General features: G+C 49.4%; 1 protein-coding gene across 1 annotated transcript in view; it reads right to left on the minus strand.

Annotated features, from left to right (window-relative positions):
* LOC144754173 (E3 ubiquitin-protein ligase TRIM39-like) overlaps positions 1-22,639 on the minus strand; it is an 80,477-nt gene that overhangs the window by 43,187 nt on the left and 14,651 nt on the right. Inside the window, exon 2 of the mRNA XM_078641754.1 lies at positions 7,411-7,506. Coding sequence (XP_078497880.1) covers positions 7,411-7,506 — 96 coding nt within the window. The remainder of the gene's footprint in view (positions 1-7,410; positions 7,507-22,639) is intronic.

The following is a 22,639-nucleotide window of genomic DNA, read 5'->3' on the forward strand; positions in this document are numbered from 1 at the left end:
GCGCAGTCTGATGGATGGATAGATAATGTATTAAGAGGTTTTATATAGCGCTGGCCAGACCCGAGGGTATCGGAGCGCTTTACAACAGATTTGAGGCAGAAATCACATAAAATGGCAAAGGTAAGCGTAAATGTTCAAAAGACCGAGTGTGCTGTGCGTCATTGAGGTAGGGAGGTCCTGAGATAGCCTTGATGCGTGCACAGCGTCTAGGGCTAAACCTCCTTCCGGGAGGAGGGAACGAGGAGGGGGTAGGGGAGCGGGGATGAGGTAGGTAGTGGCGGAACATTGACAAGGGGCTGTAAAGTGCATACATACACACATCCACAGAGATACACACTCATACAGACACACACATTAATATGCAGACTCACACACAAACCTTGTACAAACTCACAGATGGATATCTTCAGTCCATGCATGCACAGACTCAGAGACACACATCCATACATATATACTGACACACAGATGCATATAAAATCTCACGGATGTGTAACTCCAGACTCATGCATACACGTCACAAACTCACAGATGCACACATGTATTTGCACACTCACAAATACCACCAGACCTTGTGATATACAAGCCCACAGACAGGTATTCACTTATGTAGGTACAAACTCACAGCCAATAATCCAGACTAAAGCATACACAAACCTCAAACACGCATGCATATAGATAAGGACATGTATTTGTATACTCTGTGGCTCAAAATTTTATATAAACATTTGGAGACACACACAAGCAGTAATCCATGCCCAAAAACAGACAGATATAGGGACGCGCAGACATGCATGTACTCCCAAAGATAACTCCAGGACCATCCATATATAAACACATACTTAGACACGTATACCTAAGCGTGAACATGCACACACACATATATACACACACATGCTGGTACGTACTCCGAGCCAGATAATGCCACCCCGCTGCACACATACTCTAACACACACCTTGTGAGTATGCAAACCTTGTTTTTTATTCGTGACCTGCAACCCGCCTGGCTGACCTAACTGCTCGCCGCCAGGTGCCTGCAACAGGCTCTGCGCCAAGCACCAGCAAGAAGCGCCAGGAGGCACATAAAAGTAGCGCACAGCCTCCCTCGCGGGACGCCGGGCGAAGCCCGGGCCAAGGGCGGGCCCGTTTCAGGCCGTTCCAGGCTGTACCAGGCTGGGCTGGGCCACCCCCCTTGGCTCCTACTTATCTGAAGTTGCCCTCATTACTTTCAAAGGTACCGACTTTGGTTATTTGTGTACTTTGGAGCTCGATCTTTAACTCTTTGACAATGACTAGGGGCTTAAGAAGTAAGACTGCACGCAAAACTGCCCTGATTACTGGTCCTATTGACAAGTTTATTTCAACAACTACCGAGGCTATTAATTTAAGTATTTCTTTGCTAGAACGCAGGGTGTCCCAGGACCTTGCGATTGCCAGGAGATCTTCGATGGGCCCCATAGCAACTGCGCTAACACCGCCTCCATCAAATTCTCCTATTCCAATTCTAATACAGTCTGGTGCTATAGCCCAATTTCACGCTATCCCTAATGCTGTCGATTTATCAGTCACCAACCTGTCGTTGGAATCGGACTCGACAGGGAGCCTTGAGATTACCCCGGATCTTGAGCGATTTCGGCACGAAGATCCTGTACAAGCAATCCGGCTCAAGGGGGTTAGAGAAGGCGCTGTTCCGAAGCAGCCAGAACCCCTAAACAAGGGGAATAACACCAGTCACCCTCTCACATCCAAAAAAAAGAAAGGATCCACTGTACTACCATCTAAGAACGCCCACTATAGTAATAACTCTGTACAACCTTCTTCATCTAATTTACAATGTTCTACATTGGATACAGATCAAGAGGGTGGCTTTAGTCCGACTGACTGTGATACTTCGCAGCTTTTTGCCGGATTTAGGGATTTATTAAAACATCATCTCCAACCTCTGGAACGGAGCATTATGGCAATTGAAAAGCAACTCGCCACACTCCTTGTTAAACTACCCAACCAGAACAGGGCGGGAATTGCCAAACCTGGGGGGGCCCCGATAGTGGTCAATCCTGGGGTTATACCAGCCAACCCAGATAGCTCGCATGCAGTGACCAAAGCCCAATCTAAAACAAAAGAGCTTTCTACCCCCACATCATCAGCCCCAAACAACTGTGTAAAATCTAAATCACAAGCCAAATCCCCATGCCAGTTACCTTCATCTAGTCAGCAAAATTTTTCTTTTCCCTCCCCCGTAGTTTCACTAACAGCTGCCAATCACACCTCGGCTAAGGTATCTTTGCAGCCTCCCCAAACCAAACCCCCGGCAGTCCTACCAACAGCTGCCAATCATACCACGGCTAAGGTATCTTCGCAGCCTCCCCAAATTAAACCCCCAGTGTCATCAAAACCACATCCCTCAGAGGGCAAGAGGGGGTCCAGACCGAAACGACCAGTTCATTTGTCACCTGAGGTATCCCCATTTACTGTGATTCTTACGGGGGTACCTGAATTAGCAGCTGAATCAACTGAACAACCTTGGTCCCTTATGAATAAAATCCTTCAATGGCTTAGTATCAATAGGCCATTACTGCCACCAAATACCAGCAGATTATCATCTGTGCGCAGAGTTCCATGGGTGGGGGCGAGCCCTAGGAGTATTCAGGGGGATTGCGTCATCGTTACTTGCGAAGATGCGTCCACCGTGAATCATATTTGCTCGTGGCCAGATCTGGAGAAGAAAGGGGGAATTGACGCTCACCGACTTTCCTTTTTCTATCCCCCCGTATATAATTATCATCACCCAATTCCACCACCAAACTGGGTCTTACCCCCAGACCAATTATGGAATTATGAAGGTCCATGGCTTACCCAAAAGAGCAGGAGCAGGGGATGGATACCCCGCCCCTGGTATTCAAACAAAGGCAACTTTGTGGGCGACGGGTGGCAAGGTATCCACACTAACAACAGATTTGATTGCCTTGAGATGGTCGACTGACTTCATGTTTTACTATCATCAAGCCAGTTTGACAACAGGGAGGTAGGGCCAAATGCATGTATGCAACAAATCCATCCTAGCGACCGAGCAGCCCCTTTTATGGATCGCGTTTCCTTTAGCGGACATGTGTCCATACAGAAGGTTTTCGTTCCAGGAAGGTAGCCCCTTAGAACCCCTCCCCCCCAAATCCTACCCTTGTAACAACCAGATTCCTATTTGTGGGCCAGTAGTTGGGCACCAGCGGAGTGGCGTTCCATGTAATAGCAATGAAGTGGGCGTGGTCCTTGGTGCTCTTAAGATTGCTCCATGTGAGAGAGCTAGGGAGGATAACTTGACCATAGCTTGTGCCTCTCGGTCGAAGCAGGCTGCATATGGCCCAGCCGAGTTTGCTGGCCTCACCCTCATTTCCTGGAATATTGCCGGAATTGCAGGGAAACTGAACACCCCGTTCTGGGCAAAGTTCATAGGGGAAGGATTTGATATAATCCTCCTTCAAGAAACTTGGTGCCAAGAGCATATAAATATAGAAGGCTATACATCCCATTGCCTTAACGCCACCAAATCCAGCTCAGGTAGGGCTAAGGGGGGCCTTCTGCTACTCTTGTCCAACAAGTTGTGCAACTGTAAAGTTAGAAGTAGCTCAATTGTGGGAACCCATAGCCAGGTAGTGAGGGTTGAATGCAGTAAGGGAAATGATTTGGTCCTTGTCAATTTTTACAATAACATCTTTGACGCATCCAGAGGGAATATTCTATTCCCTCTGGAAAAGGAAATTGTAAGGGTTTTGGGCGTCGCAAACAGAAGGGCAGACATCCTATGGGCAGGGGATTTTAATCTGCAGCCCTGTCATTTATCAAAAGGAAATCCCTGTGGCTTTGGAACGGAGATGGTCAACTATCGGGGGATTGCGGGTGAGGGTGAGGATTCCGCTCACTTCCCACATTGCCAATATGGCACAATTCTAAATAAACTGCTAATTAAACTAGACCTACACCTATTAAGTTGTAACAAAAACAGCTCGAATGATATCTGCCCCACCTTTACAGGGAGGGATGCTGGGACATTTATTGACCATATTTTGTTCTCCAGTACAGGAGACTTTTCAAATCTTTGTATCAGAGAGGAAAGCCTCAGTGATCACAACAGCATCTGCGTTACCCTATCGGGATGGGGTGCAAAATTAGCGACTGGAGAAACTTGCTCTACTGCAATAGTTCCGATCAGACCAAATGGTCTGAGGATTAAATGGTCCGGAACCAGCTCTATGGCCAAACAGAGGGAGGTCATAGTCGGTTGCAAAACTGAAATCAGTTATTGTTTAAAAAATTTAATCAACCCTGACCTCTTGATGTCACAATTTATTAAGATGAATGCCATCATTGAAGGCATTTTTACCAAGAAATCCCCATCTAAAAGAGATATAAAACCGGGATGGTTTGATAAACCCTGTACAGAAGCCCTACGGGAACTGAAAAAAGCTCTAGGTATCAAACCCCGAGACAGCAATGGTGTAAAACAATTAAGGGTTAATTATAAAATGGCAATTACTAATAGGAAAAAGGTTTTACAATGTGAAGCGTGGGATAAGTTGAAGGAAGCAGCCGAGACCAAAAATTGCAAACTTTATTGGGAAATAATTAATAGTCCCTTTTTAAACTCTGACGGTTGCCCGGAAATAACTTCCTATGTTTCATGTAACGAGTGGATTATCCACTTCACTAATATTTTTAATCCAGAAGGGACACCCCTAATCGTACCAGCCACCGAGCCCCCCTCCTGGATACCTCTATCTTTGGAGGTAACCCTGGAGGAGGGTCTCGAAGGGCTCTTCAACAGCAAGGGGGGGAAGGCCCCGGGCCCTGATGGGGTACCCATCGATCTTTTAAAATCAGAACCAAACTTGTGGGCTCCTATTTTGGTGAGGAATTTTAACTGTGCAGCAGAAGGTAATATTCCTCCATCCTGGGGCCAATCAGTTATTATTCCCCTCTTTAAAAAAGGCAGTAAATCTGAGGCTTCCAACTACCGTCCAATTTCTTTGTTGGACGCCTCAGTAAAGGTCATGAGCAGAATTTTGCTCAAAAGACTAGAAACCTGGGCCACAGATATGAATATTTTAACAAAAGTGCAATACGGCTTCAGGAAAGGTATGGGCACTCTGGAGCAATGCGTAAATTTGGACCTTATTATTAATAAATATACTGTAGTTAAAAAAGGTAACCTTTTCTTATGTTTTGCTGATCTGAGCAGCGCGTTCGACTTGGTTGACCACGCCATTCTCTGGCAGGTTTTGCTAGAGTCAGGGGCACCGAAGGAAATAGTCCATTTTCTGGCCAGGCTTTACGAGAAACTTTCTTGTAAGGTTCGTTATGGCACCCTAGGCGAATGTACGCCGTTTTTCAAAGTTTCACGTGGTATCCGCCAGGGATGCGTACTGGCCCCTCTTTTATTTTCCCTTTTTATTAATCACATTGATTGCATCCTGACTGATACTGCAGCAGATGCTCCCCTGATTGGAGGCAAACCTGTCCCAATCCTACTATATGCGGACGACGCTGTTCTTTTATCTCGTACCCAGATCGGGTTACAGCGACTGATTGATAGATTCGCGCAGTTTATCCAAAACAGGAGGCTCCGCGTGAATAAATCTAAGACTTATATAATGTCGTGTGGGCACTCTATAAATAAACTGAAGCACAGTTTTTTCCTGGAAAGCGACAAGATGACATACGTTAAATCATTTTGTTATTTGGGAATTGCCTACGCCAGCGACGGGTCTTGGATACCCGAGTTCGATACCATAAGGTTGAAAATGATGCGGACCACCAGTAGCATATTCCGATTTGCATCCAAGCTTGGATCGAGAAGTATTTCAGACATGACCAACATATATAATATACGTTGTGTTTCTTCTGCACTGTACGGGGCGGGAGTGTGGGGTCATATTGAGGGCCCTTCGCTCCAAAAAGGCCAAAACAAGTTTTTTAAAAAGATTGTTATGTGTCCCCCCCTCTGCCTCTGTCCAACTAATTCATGATGAGGTAGAGATCGAGTTTATTTCTGACTTAGCAGCCGTTCGGCCACTCTTATTGTGGCGTTCTATTTGGGCTAAGCCAGAGACTCGATTCACTCAAGAAATCATTCTTGATTGTATAGGATTGGACTACTCATCACGTATCCATTGGTGGAAATACATTTACTTCTGGTATAAAACCCTATTTGAAATAGATGTTCTCCTTGACCCCGAACTGGCGGTTGCAATTCCCAAAAAATAAATTAAACAAACTTTTTTAAATTTTAAAAAGAAAGGGCGAGATAAGGTGTATGGCAAGTTAGCCACCGTGAAGTTTTATAAGGAATTAAATCTAACTCCGGGGTTTCAAGCCTACCTCCTGAATGTTTCCCGTCCCTCCCATCAATTTGTACTAACCCGAGTTAGGTTGGGCATTGTACATCATCTCGTCGCATTTCCAGATCAGAAAATAAGATCTGAGACTCCATGCCCATGTGACAATACCTCACGCCAGAGCTGCTGTCATTTTCTACTTTTTTGCAAATTTTATCACTTTTTAAGGGTAAGGTATCTAAAACCTATCCTTTTAAAATATAAAATTCGATCTTCAAAGAGTGCCCTAGAGCTATTATCCTCCCTAGAGAATGTGGACATCTGTTTCTTTGTTGCCACTTTTATCCTGAAATGTACAGCTACCAGGAAGAGCATAGTGCTGCCATAATTTCATATATCCCTGTCTGTACATACATGTTTTAACAGCATATTATATTTTAATTTTGTATTATTGCTAGCCCGAGCTATACTGGAACTTTTGTAGCAGAATCACATTTTTAACCTTGTATTATTGTTTGTCCTGAGCTATACTGGAATTTTTGCATTATAACGTACAGCTGCCAGGAAAGCACTTCGTGTGACAACTATATTATTCCTGTCTGTACATGCATGACCTTTTTTAACTTATTGGCTTTATATTATACCTTTAACTATGCATTGTTGCCCTGCGTATGCCACTATATGTTCTCTCCCTTTTTACGTATTATCTCCGAGATTATTTGAGTCATTTTGTATTCTGAACAAATACATATATAATGAATTATTTTTATATGTTTTTATGCTTGTATGATTTGTATTTCTCAAATCGAATAAAAGCCTATGACTTGACTTGACTTGAGTATCCAAGTACTACCTTAAGGTCAGAAGAGTAATACTTGATTTAATGTTTTTTTAGGACGAGCCCTTGTCCGATTTCAGCCCCAATATCCAGGTGCAGTGACTCCAGTCAGAATATTTATTTGGTGGGGCCCACGACCAGTCTGTAGTGTGACTCATCTGCCTCTGTGTGTCTTGAACTTTAAGAGGCCACACAAAGACATGGGCACAGACATATATAGACACAGCACTCACTGCAGCCACTCACACTCATGGTTTTATATTGTTCCTCTTCTTTGAGTTTAGACTCCAGAAAATATCCCTCCTGTTCCTTCAGGACAAGCAGCCACTCTTGAAGCTTCACCTGTAGGGATGAGAGAGCAAGAAATGAGTGTAGATCTGTAGAGTGTGGTCTTAATTACAAAAAAAGTAACTACAGTACCTGCCACACACGTGCCCAGACTGTACGTACCAGTCATACATTAGTATTGCTTGCACCAGCCGCACATATCAGGATTGTGAGCACCAGACCCAAGTATCACAGACAATGATGTCCCTTGTTTGTACCGGTTCTTGCCAAGAAGGCTCAGAATCCCTGGTCCATGGAAACAAGCTTCCTCTCTGGCACTTACTGCGACTGGACATTGTGCAGACTTTATGCCTAACGCATGGAAACAGATAGACTTGACACTAAAGAAGAAAGGTTGTCCCAGAGACATTATCAAACATTCCAAAACAACACAGAACCAAGTGAAATATCAAAGCAAACACGTCTTATAAGTGCAATAACTGTGTATGGAGCCTGACACATCCACACTACAAGAAGTCGACAACACCCTCCTCCTCAACGACAAGAACGACCCCTGACCTCCTGGATCTCTCTGCAGCCTTCGACACATGCGACCAGCTGGCCCTGATCAACGCACAAAAAACACGATGGGATTCTAAGACACTGTCTTGAAATGGATCACATCCTTCCTCATTAACTTGCACCGGTTCATGCAAATAGGTTCCACAGATCACAGAAATTCCCTGTCTCCAGCAGAGTACCACAGGGCTCCATCCTTTCTCTCTTCATCTTTAACCTCTACAAGGGATCTCTGGATCCATCCTTACAGACAGCAGCATCAAGATCCCTCAATATGCAGATGATGCTCAACTCTACCTAAAATATCCTCACCCAACGACATCCTCATATTCTACCCTGATCTTATTGGATGTCAACTAATGTATTAATGTTAAACCTCATGAAGATTGAATTCTTCCTTTATGCCACCAGCTCAGAACAGCCAGACTTAAGCCTGGGTCTCCAACATAAACCTATCGGTCTTTACGCCCACCCCCACCCTCGACACAGCCCTCTCATTCAAGCAGATCCTGTTGGCACCTCCCGAAAGATATTATTGGGATATGCATAAGGTACAGGCGTTCCTGACCCAATTAATGCTTCATTTCCATTGCAAACCCAGGATGTTCTCAACAAACCAATCACGAGTAGCCTTCCTGATCTCATACTTAGCAGGGGACGCTGCACAGTGGGCAGTCCCTATAGTCAGATGAGACAACCCCCCCTCCATGACTGGGACACTTTCAAGGAGGAGTTCGAAAAGACATTTGACCGCAGGGCAGAAACTTTTTCGGCAGATAAGGAGTTGATTGAATTGAAGCAAGGTAGCAAGGATCTGTTGGTATACCTCAACTCCTTCCGACGATTGGTGGCATATTCTATCAAGGGCTTCGGGAAGACCTGGCGCCAGGCCGCCGGATCGGCGATTTCTGGACTGGCGTACCCTTCTCTACCCTCCTTCCCCCCTGTTGGTGCCATGGGGGGCAACGGCCATGCTGAACTAAGGTAGGGGATGTGTGACCCCTGTGTGATTCCCCCAGGCCCTGAGCAGCAAGACTTTGCCGAATGTGTCCCCACCGCAGATATTATGTGAGAGACTATGCCTGAACTGTATGCTGCATCTGGGGGATGTAAGCGCCCGAGTACTGGCTCGCATCGCTGGGACTGGCTCTGGAGCATTCTGAAAGGAGGCCCGGGCTGGGCAGGTACTGGACCTGATGCCACTGTGGAGGGGGTGATTTGGATGGTAACACCTCGATGAACAGTACAAGCCCCACCATTTTGTGCGTGAACGGTTGAACTTCAAAATGGCTAGCTAGCTGTATTGGTAAATCAAAGAAAGGACCACTCACCTCACACCACCACATAGGCAAAGACAAAGGATTAATTGCTTTCAGCACGCTATCAAACAGAAACAAAGGACCATGCACGCTGATCTGCCCCCATAGAAACAGGTAGAGGACTATACCCAGGTAGTTTTGTTGCAGGGAAAGAGTGATAGGACTAATCCCCAGATCTATTCCACCACTAAATAAGCAAGCAGCCATCTTGGAACGACTGATACATTATGCAATTAAAACAGAGCGTGCTCATTGATCTCATCCCCAGACACTCTAACCCTCAAATTAAATGATATTATTTACTATAATTAACCGCTAATATTTATGACTTAGGATCCCAGTGCATTACCTACATTGGGACATAGTAAGCCAAGTTAATCCCATCCTTACAAATAGCAAGGACCACCGACCACCTACCACTACGGGACCCACTAATGGTAATGGAGTGAGGACCTATCCCAAGGAGTCATCATCTTGAATTAAACAGGGAGGCCTACGACTTCTCATACTCTCCAAATATATCTCCTCCCATACTACATTAGAGACTGAAGAGCCACCTGCAAAGTACAAAAGGCTTGAAGGCCATGGGTCAAAAGTAGCTGCTCTTTACAACGTGCTTTAGGAGTGTGGACTGGAACAACGCAGCCAAAGTCGCATTTTCTACCTCCGCAACTTTAATAATTGGATGAAGAGTATTCTCATTGGAGAGTTTATTGGAAAGGTGCGACAGAGGAAAAGAAGAGATATCACAGCTATGGGGGAGATTGACTTTGGGCTCCCTCCTTTGACTATCACCTACCCAGCCGGACTTCGGGCTAACACGCCCGCGTCTCTCCGGACCTTACCTTCCCCCTCCCCCTTCCCCCAACCCTCCCCCTCTCCGTACCTACTCTTTCCAGCTTCTGTCCTCTGCCCTCACATGCCCTTGCCCTTTGTCCCCACCCTGTTTTTCTGTGAACCTCTTCCCTCGCCACTTGAGATTGATCTATTTTGTCTGATGCCCGATGGAGCTACCTGGTTTAGCTATAGGGGAGATGGGCCGTGGATTCCCTCCTTGGTCGTCACCTACCCAGTCGGTCTTTAGACAGACTTCCTTTCGTCTCTACGGTTGTCTCTTTCCTTATCCTCACTCTCTCTCCTCTCCTCCCCTACCCCCCACTACTTTCTCTCTCCTCTCTCTCCTCCCCTAATTGTATTGCTGATTGTTTGATTTAATGTTTACTTGTTAATCTTCTTCTAGTATATTGTTGAACCACATTGTTGCACTTCCTTGCGTCTCTCCTGTCGTCTCCTCCCGCATCCTCCCACTATTTATGTCTCTCCTTCCCTCCTCTCTCAATGTATTGAGACCGAACTATTTTGTCTGATGCCCGATGGAGCTACCTGGTTTAGATATAGGGGAGATGGGCCGTGGATTCCCTCCTTGGTCGTCACCTACCCAGTCGGTCTTTAGACAGACTTCCTTTCGTCTCTACGGTTTTCTCTTCCCTTATCCTCACTTTCCCTCCTCCCCTACGCCCCACTACTTTCTCTCTCTTTTCTCTCCTCCCCTAATTGTATTGCTGATTGTTTGATTTAATGTTTACTTGTTAATCTTCTTCTAGTATATTGTTGAACCACATTGTTGCACTTCCTTTCGTGTCTCCTGTCGTCTCCTACCGCATCCTCCCTCTATTTATGTCTCTCCCTCCCTCCTCTCTCAATGTTTTGAGACTGAACTATTTTGTCTGATGCCCGATGGAGCTACTTAGTTTAGCTATAGGGGAGATGGGCCGTGGATTCCCTCCTTGGTCGTCACCTACCCAGTCGGTCTTTAGGCAGACTTCTTTTCGTCTCTCCTTATTGTCTCTTCTCTAGTTCCTATCCTCTCTCCCGTGAATCTCTCCCCTTGCCTGCAACTCTGCCTACCCCTTGTACTTTGAGCTCTTTGACTAAGCACTCCTTCTCCCCTTGTTGGGGAAAGATCCAATATTTATACTCTGGAGTCTCAGCGAACCCGCTGAGTGAGTCCACTGCGCCAAGGGAGCCACTCACACTTGAGATATGGTATGGCACCCCTTGCCAAAGCACTCCCTCTCCCCTTTCTGGGGAAGGATCCAGTATGTAGGCCTTGGAGTCTCAGAGACCTCTCTGAGAGAGTCCACTGCGCAAAGGGAGCCTCTCGCAACAGAGATAGGGAAGTGATACCACTTCCCCTGGGATCACAGCTTACTGGACTTTGGACGTTTGCCTTGACTCGTCTACCGGTTTGTGTACCCGTCACCCTTCCCCTCCTCGTCCCATGCTGTGTCTCTCACCCTACCCTCCTCTTTCCCGCCTTCATTATCTGTCTACTTCCCCTGCTCCAACCCCCCCTCCCCTGAATCTCTCACCTTGCCTGCTTTTCCCCTTACGTATTTGTGCTTATTGTTTATCTCGACCTTACAAGTAACTATGTTGCCATGCTCTAAGAACTGTGTAACCTTTGTAAAGATGTAACCTGTAACTATGATCTGATGCTCATGTAAAGCGCTCTGATACCTCCGGGTCTAGACAGGGCTATATAAAACTTTTTAAATAAAAAATAAAAATTAAAAAAAATGGATGTTCTAGCACAAGTGGATCCTCAACGAAAAACCGGCCCCGGACTGATAAAACTAACATTGCGCCTGGACCATCGCTTGAAGGAACGTAAAGGTGACCACAGAAGAAGGGAACGAGTACCTCAGCGCTTTAACCAGCCAAAGACCTCCGAGCACGGATTGACTCCTTCTGAACCCATGGAGATAGGGGCGATCCGGGCTTCTCTCACACCCAATGAATGGGAATACCGGCGGAAACAGGGACTTTGTTTATACTGCGGGAAAAAAGGGCCCTGTTAAGCCTAGAAACAGTCGTCCCAAGTTTGGACAAATGGGCGCAATGGCAGCGGACAAGTCGTCGAAAACTGATTTGCTTGAGGAGAAAGGAAGGAGAATCCTTGAGCATTAGTGAAATCCCTTCAATGAAGAACAATTCCAGTGATAGTTCAGAACAATTCTTCATCATCATGGAGTTTGTTGTGGGTCAAGAAACATATCCAAGTCATGGTGGATTCATGGGCCACAGGCTGCTTCATGGACGAAAAGGAAGCCCTCAGACTGGGAGTAGAACTGATTGAGAAGAGAACCCCTGAAAGTGTGTTTGCGGTGGATGGCAAACTCTTAGAATCCGTTCCCATTCGGTTTAATATGAGGGAGCACGAGGTATGGTACAAGGACGACCACTGTGAGTTAATTACATTTGACATCATCCAAGCTCTCAAATATAGGGTGATTTTAGGGTTACCCTGACTCCAGAAGCATGATCTAACCGTTGATTGGTCTACCGTGACATTAAAGATGGATGGGGGCGAGTCCAAGATGGCGGCAGAGTAGGACGTGCCTACCCACCACTCCTGTCCGTTACCTGGGCCTCACCTGCACAGCATCAACAAGCACGACTCTTCTGGCAGATTTGGACACTGACCGGACCAGACACGAGTCCTCGCATCTCTGCTGTGCCTTTCGTGCGGCGCGCCTGCTTGATTCACGTCTCCAGAGCCTGGGACATGCCGCGCTGGAAGGGCCCGGTGGCAATCCCGCTGCGGAGCTGATCGGAAGCGGTAAAGTCCGGCACTGTGGCTTGAGGACGTTCTCGCTGCAGTCTGCGGGTGTCCCCCACTGTACACTGGCCGCAAGTGGGAGGATTGAAGAGAACAGGCGCTGGTACCCGGGGCCTGGAGTACATGCAGCATACCTCTTTCACAGAGACAAGATGGCAGCATGGAAATAAACCCGCAGGAGGAGTTGTGTCATCCCCGCTAAGGTGAGCACGCCAGAACTGTAGGCCTTGGCCCCTCCGTGTGCTCCCTAGCACACCAGAGCCCATCACTATAGGGGCCCCTCACAGCTGCACTGGGACCGGCGAACTTCCACAGGATTGTAAAGTACGGCACTCTGCAGACGAACGTGGCGAGTCTACGCCGGTCATTGCTGCTTAAATCAGCCCCAGGTTCCTTTAATTCAAGGCATCGCTCTCAGAACCTCCTCGGAATACGCTGCCTCCCGTAATTTATTGACACCGCCCCCAAGATGGATCGCCTCAATTACCAGCAGGCAGCCACAGGATGATTAATTATTCGTTGGACTCGATCTAGTTCCACCTAAGTGTTTCCAGCACCGTTTTCCAACCACAACCCGGTCCTGAAGATGAACCCAACTAAAGAGGATCGAAACGTCGTTGACCATTCAGCGCAATAAAGGACGCAATTCCAATTGTGGCTCGTCCAAATTATTCCTGCAAATCAAAACACTTTGGTACTGCTATTCATTTGAAGCCACATTGTTTTCTTGGTTCACTGTATATATTTAACACTTCTATACCATGTGACGTTCATGCTGATCACAATTATTACTTTCGTCGCCACTTTTTATGTCACTTGCACATACTGAGCACCAAGTCCAATTCGGGTTGTTTTGTTATTCATTTAAGTACAGTGCTGATAGAACTGTATTTCTTATTTTCCCTTAATTATATGATGCCATGAGCACGTTTCAAAACGAAGTGAGTCCCCTTGCTTCTGTCCACGCAATGCTTTTCGCATACATGTTCAATCGCCTTTTTAATAATACCAGTTGGGATATTGTGTCTTTATTCAGAACTTCCACGGGAGGCGCATTACGCCAAGCTTTGGACTGGTGGCGGTGCCTCCGGTTACTGTGCCCTGCCGGACAGCGCCTTGCTCCCCAACGCCCCCTGAGAGGAATGTGGAGGGCGACATATACCCACTGCCCCCGCTGAGGTGAACCATACTGCTGTGCAATAGACTGTCAGGCGCACTTTGAGTATTGGGCCCTTCCTCTTGGCACCGTCGCGCTCTACATACTTCGCCACTAAGAGTCACCACTACTATGCTAGAGCCGACGGATTCAATCAGGAGGGCGCGATACTTCCCTCTTACCAGACCATTGCACGAAGACAGACAAGGCCTTCCCCCGTGCTCCCTGGGAGGAGAGTGTTGACGACAGCGAAGAGCTAGACACCAAGGGACCAGTCTCGACACTGTATATGCCGCACGCTGACAGGCTGCCTAGCACTGCAACACCTTAGAGATAAGGATAAAGGGGGCCCCTACACCAGCAAGTGTCACGTGGGGTGTGGGGCCCTAGAGGTGACGGCGGTGTGTGATTCGAGCCCTCTTACCCCTGTAGGTCTGAGGTCCTCTCTTTTTCACAGTTCCAGGAGGTGGGCAGTAGCTGGGGAGCACGTCCAGGGATTGGTGGCCCTGACATTGGGTATTCCTTCACTATCCCTGGGCACCATCATGGAGGAGAACCTTCGCTATCCACTAGACATTGCCACTGAGCACCGACCGAGAGGCGTCCCCAGTTGCGTGACACAGCTCCCTCAGGAACAGACATTTTGCACAGCTTTCTTTAGCGCGGCTCAGGGGTCGGGGAGACACTTTTGCAGACAGGGTCTGGAGGCCTGTTACAAGGATCTCATTGCTACGTGCTAACCCTCCACGCGACCACCTCATTGTGAATTGGGAGTGGAGACTCCTACAAATGGCCGCTGCCAGAGCTCGTAAGGACAGATCAGTAAAAGACTGGTTACTTAAAGTGGCAGGCGGTGGAACAGAGACGATGACCCATACTGGAGGGGCTGTTGAGAGGAGGGGGTGGGCAGAGCTCGGCAGACCATTTACCAGTAAGGTCCTAGAATCTCTTTTAGTGGACCTCACCAGGGAATTTCATACCATGAAGAAAGATCTTACTACCAAAATCCGCGAGATGCGCAAAGACATTGATTCTGTGGGGGAACGAGCGGACGACTTGGAGAATCAGACAGCGGCCAGAGATGAAGAGGTGTCCCAGCTCCAACAGGAGGTACTCAGGCTGCGCAATCAACATCTGGATCTTCAATCCCATGCGGAGGACCTGGAGAACCGCTCTCGTCGAAATAATATTCGGATCCGGGCGGTACCTCAGGGGACAGAAGGGCAAGACATTGAGGCCTTCGTCGTGGACTTGTTCCGTCACATCCTGGGTGGTCCCCCGGGCCAGGAGTTCCGACTGGACCGGACACATCGAGTGGGTCTCAAGAGATCTCTGATGGCCCCTCCTCCCGATATCCTGACTTGTGCCCACGACTTCAAGCTTAAGGAGCGCATTCTCCGTGAGGCACGGTCCAACCATCCCATTTAATTTCGCTCCTGTAGGCCTCTTCTCTTCCAAGACTTAACGGCCTCCACTCTACAGAAACGACGTGACTTCGCCCCATCACCGCATTTCTCCGATCCAAAGACATTGCTTATTCTTGGGGGCATCCATTTAGGCTAATTTTCAAATGGGAGGGCAGACTTCGCCAAATACGTTTTGTGGATGTAGCAACATCTCTTCTGCGACTGCCGGAGTCTGACCACGCCGAGCCGGTGAAACCCACAGCGTCCGCCCGATCGGGGGGGGGGGGGGGGGAACAACGACCGATGGCAGAGTCGGCGGCTCGCCAGCTGGCTCTCGTCCGGATCCAGATGTGATTGCCAAAGAACGCTCCGCAGTCCTTCAGACCCGGTCAGAGGACTCCAACAACGCAGATTGACCTATACAATTTTGAAGCGCTGATTTCTGTCACTTTGTAGGGTCACACTGGCTATTATGGCTGGGTCCGGGATGGTGGGGGTGGCGGGGGCTCCTGCTATCCATCCGTCTCACCACAGGCGAAATGCCTGGGACATTTGTGAACTATTCATTGGAATGTTTCTTCCTCTACGTTTGTTGTTTGAGGCTTTTCATTTAGGTTGTCTCCTCCTCCTCCGATGTTTATCAAGGGTCGTATTATACTATTGCACCTCATTTTCCATTCTTATAATGAATCAATCATAGCATTTGTAAAGTGCACTACATACTCGTGAGGGTCTCAAGGCGCTGAGGGGGGGAAGCTGCTACTGTTCGAAGAGCCAGGTCTTGGGGAGTCTCCTGAAGGTTAGAAGGTCTTTGATTTGTCGGAGGCGAATGGGGAGGGTGTTCCATGTCTTGGCGGCGAGGTGGGAGAATGATCTGCTGCAGGTGGTCACTCTTCGTATGCAGGAGACGATGACGAGGGTGTGGTCTGCGGAGCGGAGCTGTCAAGAGGGGGGGTAGAGGCCGAGTCATCTGTTGAGGTACGCTGGTCCGGTGTTGTGCTTTGTGTGCGTTGGTGAGGAGCTTGAAGGTTATCCTCTTGTTGATGGGGAGCCAGTGCAAATCTTTCAGGTGGGGTTTGATGTGGCTGTGGCCGGGGATGTCGAGGATCAGGCGTGTGGAGGCGTTCTGGATGCGTTGGAGTCGTGTCAGATGTTTGGCCGGGGCTCCTGCGTAGAGTGCGTTGGCGTAGTCTAGTCTACTGCTGACGAGTGCTTGGGTGACCGTCCTTCTAGTTTCGGTTAGGATCCACTTGAAGATCCTGTGAAGCATGCGGAGGGTGTTGAAGCAGGAGGAGGAGACAACGTTGACCTGCTTTGTCATGGAGGGTGTGGGGTTGAGGATGACCCCTAGGTTTCATGCGTGGTTGGTGTGTGTGGGGGGTGTTCCTAGTGTCGTTGGCCACCAGGAGTCGTCCCAGGCCGAGGGGGTGGAGCCGAATATGAGGATCTCTGTCTTGTTCAGCTTCAGTCTGCTGTCCCTCATCCAGTCAGCGATAGCCTTCATTCCTTCATGGAGGTTGGTTTTGGCGGTGTGGGGGTCCTTGGTGAGCGAGAGAATCAGCTGGGTGTCGTCGGCGTAGGAGATGATGTTTAGGTCGTGCTGTCGGGCGACGTGGGCAAGTGGTGCCATGTAGACGTTTAACAGCGTTGGGCTGAGAGATGAGCCTTGGGGTACGCCGCAGATGATCTCGGTGGTTTTGAAGCGGAAGGGGGGGAGGCGGATGCTCTGGGTTCTCCCGGAGAGGAAGGAGGTGGTCCAGTCCAGGGCCTTTCCTTGGATTCCGGCGTCGTGGAGGCGTGCTCTTAGTGTGCGGTGGCAGACTGTCAAAAGCAGCGGACAGGTCCAGGAGGATGAGGGCAGCGGTTTCGCCATGGTCGCGCATGATCCTGATGTCGTCGGTGGCGGCAATGAGGGCAGTTTCGGTTCCGTGGTTGCTGCGGAACACGGACTGGGATGGGTCAAGGATGTTGTTCTCTTCGAGGAAGCTGGTTAATTGTTTGTTGACGGCCTTTTCGATGACCTTCGCCGGGAACAGGAGCTGGGAGATGGGTCGTGAGTTCTTGAGGTCCTTGGGGGCCGCCTTGGGTTTCTTTAGTAGGGCGTTGATCTCTGCGTGCTTCCAGCTCCCTGGGAAGGTCGCTATCTCGAAGGAGATGTTGATGGTTTTCCGGAGGTGGGGTGTGATGGTGCGGCTGTCTTTGTTGAAGATGTGGTGTGGGCAGGGGTCTTTCGGGGATCCGCAGTGGACGGTGTTCATGATCTTGATGGTGTCGTCGTCGTTGATGTTGGTCCAGGCGAGCAGGCGGTTGATGGTCGTGGGAGCAGGGATGTTGGATGTTGCCGAGATGATGACGGTGTCGAAGCTGTCGTGGATGTCTGCGATCTTGCAATGGAAGAAGGTGGCCAGCGAGTTGCACAGGTCTTGTGATGGTGGGATGTCGTTGGTGTTGGAGCTGGGGTTGGAGAGTTCCTTCACGATGCTGAAGAGCTCTTTGCTGTTGTGTGCGTTGTTGTCTAGGCGGTCTCTGAAGGCGGTCCTTTTGGCGGATCTGATGAGTTGGTGGTGTTGGCGGGTGGCCTTCCTGTTGGCTGTGTAGCTTTCCGGTGTTTTTTTGTGGGTCCAGTTTTTCTCTAGTTTACGGGAGGCTCGCTTGGAGGCCTGGAGGTCTTCGGTGAACCAGCTGGCTCTCTTGCTGGTGTGGGTGTTGGTGGGCTTCCTGAGCGGGGTGAGGGTGTTGGCGCAGTCGTTGATCCATTGTCTGAGGCTGTGGGCTGCAGTGTCGGGGTCGGTCGGGTCTGAAGGAGGGCTCTGGGCGAGGGCGCCAGTTAGCTGGTCCTCAGTGACCTTGCCCCAGCTGCGGCGAGGCATCTGCTGGGTGCAGTGGTGTATGGTGGGTTTCTGGAATGTGAAGTGGATGCAGTGGTGGTCGGTCCAGTGGAGTTCGGTGGTGCGGTCGAAGAAGACGTGGGTGCTCGCAGAGAAGATGGGGTCAAGTGTGTGGCCGGCGGAGTGTGTTGGTGCTCTGACGAGTTGTCTGAGTCCGAGTTTGCCGAGGTTGTCGATCAGGGTGGAGGAGTTGGTGTCGTAGTTGTTCTCGAGGTGGAAGTTCAGGTCCCCGAGGAGGATGTAGTCCGTAGAGGCGAGGGCGTGTGTGCTGACGAGGTCGGTGATGAAGTCACTGAACTGCGTTCGGGGTTTGGGGGGGGTCTGTAGATGAGGGTTCCTCTGAGGGTGGTGTTGGGGGTCGGTGTGGATCTGGAAGTGCAGGTGTTCGGCAGTGCTGAGGGTGTCGTCGGCATTGGTTGAGACTCTGAGAGTGTTCCTGTAGACAATGGCGATTCCTCTTCCTGTCCCGTTGGTGCAGTCCTTGCGGGTGATCTTGTAGCCTTCCGGGATGGTTATGGCGATGTCAGGTGCCGAGGAGGGGGTCAGTCGGGTCTCCGTCAGGAAGACAACGTCCGAGATGTTGGTGTCGAGTAGGTCCCAGAGTTCGACGGCGTGTTTGCGGGCACAACGGGTGTTGAGCAGGATGCATCTGAGGAAGTTGGGTTCTTCAGTGGGTGGGTTGGCGGGCCGGATGCTGGTGAGGTTGCAGGGACAGTGTTGTTGGCTATGGAAAATCCGCGTCCACATTCTTATGACATCCTGACCTCCAAGTTGTGTCCCTCAATGTGAAGGGGCTAAGCAACCCGACCAAACGTCAAGCCCTTCTGTCCTATTTGGAGCGTACGGATGCCCATATATGCCTACTCCAGGAGAGGCACCTGCTCCCTGCTGATACACATAGACTGAGATCAAAGGCATTCCCTCACCAGATGTTCTCGTCGGCCACTTCCAAAACCGCTGGGGTTACTATATTGGTGTCTTCCAGGTTCCCAGGGCAGGTTGGTAAAAAGTGACCAGAAATTAAAGGGAGGTTCTTGGCTTACACCCTCACCTTAGATACACACATGTTCTCCGTAGCCTCGATATACATCCCCAACAATGGGCAAGAGGGTTTCATTAAAACAGTAATTCAGGAACTCCGGGGCCTACCAGACAAAACAGTGCTGCTAGGAGGGAATTTATAGTGATGGATGGTGACTTGGATCGTTCTGGGCAGAGGTGGGGTCAAAAGGGGACTTTGTCCAACGCAGGGAAGCGATTGCTGTGGAAGCTGGACTGACCGACATATGGTGACTTCGACACCCCAACACTAGGGCCTACACTTTCTACTCCCCCCCCCCCCATAAAACATACAACAGAATTGACTATCTCTTTACCTCTAACCTCCTAATGCGGCAGGTCTGAGAGGTGGAGATTCTCCAATGTCCCCTGTCTGACCACTCCGCACTGCGACTCTCACTGACCATGCCCCAGCAGCGCCCTACTCGCCGTTTTTGGCGTCTTTGTGAAACTATGCTTCAACGCCCTTCCGTGGTGCAACAGATTGAAGCAAGCATGGCCGACTATTTATCCTCTAATGACAATCCAGACATATCTTTGACGACCCTATGGGAGGCGATGAAAGTGGTGATTCGAGGGGTCTTCAACAGCATAGCGGCGGCCGACAAGAGATAGGCAACTCCTAAAGGCAGCCAGAGCACAGCTAGTGGGGTTGGATTTTGACCTAGCTGAATATGCTGCTCTACGCCTCAAGCATGCTTTTTATGTGGGTGGGGACCGTTGTGGGCGACTTCACGCAAACCGCCTTCGAGCGCAAAGAGTGGCAGCGGTACTAGATCCCAGGGGGGAGAAAGTAGCGAGGACGCTGAAATTGTGGAGGCCTTCAGACACTTCTACGGAACGCTCCATGACATGGCTACAGCCAAACTGCTGCAATCTCAGGCGGCCGAATTAGAGGCACCCATATCAGCAATTGCTCGCTTGAAGCTCAACAAATCACCCGGCCCTGATGGGTTCACTTCGGGTTTTTATAAAAAGTTTTGTGGGACCTTGGCCCTGCGCTTGGTGTGTGTTTTTAACTCGGTCGGGTCGTCCCACCCCTCTTCCTTCCCGTCTTCTATGTTAGAGGCTTTAATAACCGTGATTCCTAAACCAGGGCAGGATACCTGTTTATGCGGCTCCTACCACCCCATATCTCTACTCAATGTGGACCTAAGGATCTTTACCGGTATTTTAGCGGGCAGACTCTCTCGTCACCTCCCTCGTCTGATTGGTCCAGACCAATCAGGCTTTTTCCCAGGCGACAGTGTTCCGATAATACCAAACAACTCTTCCACCTGATGGACCGCTCTGAGCGCTTTCCAGCGGAACGCATGAGCCTCTCGGTCGACGCTGAAAAAGCATTTGATAGGGTCTATTGGCCGTACCTCCGTGCAACATTTGCCCACTCTGGCGTCACAGACCGATTTATCAATTGGATCTTTCAGAGTTATATGAACCCTACAGCCAGGGTACGGGGGAACGGTGTGGCATCAGCGGCCTTCCCTATTCATAGGGGAACCAGGCAGGGGTACCCGCCATCAGCGCTCCTTTTCACCCTCTATATGGAGCCTGTAGCTCAAAGAGTCCGTGATGATCCGGCCATTAAAGCAGTGGCCTTCGGGAAGTCAGAGCACAAACTCTGACTATAAGCCTATGATGTGGTGGCAACCCTGAAACATCCTCTGGAGTCCCTGCCAGCATTTTTAGATGAATTGGGTCAGTTTTCTCTTGCCTCAGGCTTCCAGATTAATATGCATAGGTCGCAAGCCCTGATTTGATCGCTAGAGCCCGAGACGTTGGAATATCTCCAGCGTACTTTTCAGATTCAATGGGTTCATGATGCGAATACCTACCTGGGTCTTCGGGTGGCTTCCACCATCTCTGCCACTAGGCAGTTGAATTACACGATACTATTGAAACAAGTTTGAGATTACCTCCGCAAATGGAGACCACATTCCCTCTCGTGGCTAGGCCGGATTGCGGCAGTGAAGATGGTGCTGCTTCCTCAGATTCTTTACCTATTTCACACTCTTCCGCTAATGCCCCCCTCTGGTGTGCTACGTGCCTTGCAGCGAGACATAGAGTGCTTTATCAGGGGGTTCAGAGTGCTCAGATGCCTCGTGATCTTACATATAGAGACCCGATAGATGGGGGACTGGGTGTTTCCGATCTTTTGGCGTACTGGCGGGCGGCTCAGCTGAGGGCCCTGGTGCAGTGGTTACGCCCTGTATCCGAGAAACACTGGCTATCTTTATGGATAGGTCGCTGGCAGCGCAACCGCTATGGGGGGGCTTCCCTTCCTCTCCTGCAAGGGGCGGCCTCGCAATATGTACCTCTCAGAAGTAACACGACCCATAATGTTAGCCTGGGACAGAACTTAGATCGCATGGGGACTCACAACTTTCCCATCTTCCATTACGCCCATCGTACAGAACCCAGATTTTTCACCTGGCCTCGACTATGGGGAATTCACCACTGGATGACAGAAGCTACCCACTCCATAGGACATTTATTTGATCTTTCCGAACCGTTTCGTTGAGTTCCGTACTGACCATGGAGTTCCCGAAACGGAGCGCTTCCGATACCTACAGATTCGACACTGGCTGCCACATGGGGAGGAGCAGGAAGGTGCGGGGAGACTGCTCACACCGTTTGAGAAATGGTTAATTACAAGACACAGTGATGCACGCTTAACGTCCGACCTGTATAAATTCACTTGAACCATCCCGACAAAGGGAAATCCCCCCGTCAACTGCGTTGGGAAGGCGAGCTGGGTAGAGACCTCTCGTCGAAAGAATGGAAGGATATTTTCTACCGAGCCCGATGCACAGCCTGCAATGTTTCATCTATTGAAACAGCCACTAAGCTGGCCACCTATTGGTATTTAACCCCAGTAAGGCTCCATAGGGGTAACCCTTCACGTAGTCCGCTATGCTGGCGAGCCTGCGGTTCCCCAGGTACTCTCACACACTTACTTAGGGACTGCCCTATTCTGGAGACATACTGCCAACAGATCCTAGATGAGGTTGACTCCCACTTCGATACCCAGGTCCCGAGATTCTCAGTGTATATCCTCCTTGGCCTTCCCAATGCCATCACCTTCCCGCTTACTTCTAGGAGAGGCAAACAAATAGAGCTCACCCTAGGCGCGGCAGTCCAGAATGTTCTAACACACTGGGGTTCCACAACGGTCCCTT

Source organism: Lissotriton helveticus, chromosome 5_1, assembly GCF_964261635.1.
Source record: "Lissotriton helveticus chromosome 5_1, aLisHel1.1, whole genome shotgun sequence".
Taxonomy (NCBI): domain Eukaryota; kingdom Metazoa; phylum Chordata; class Amphibia; order Caudata; family Salamandridae; genus Lissotriton; species Lissotriton helveticus.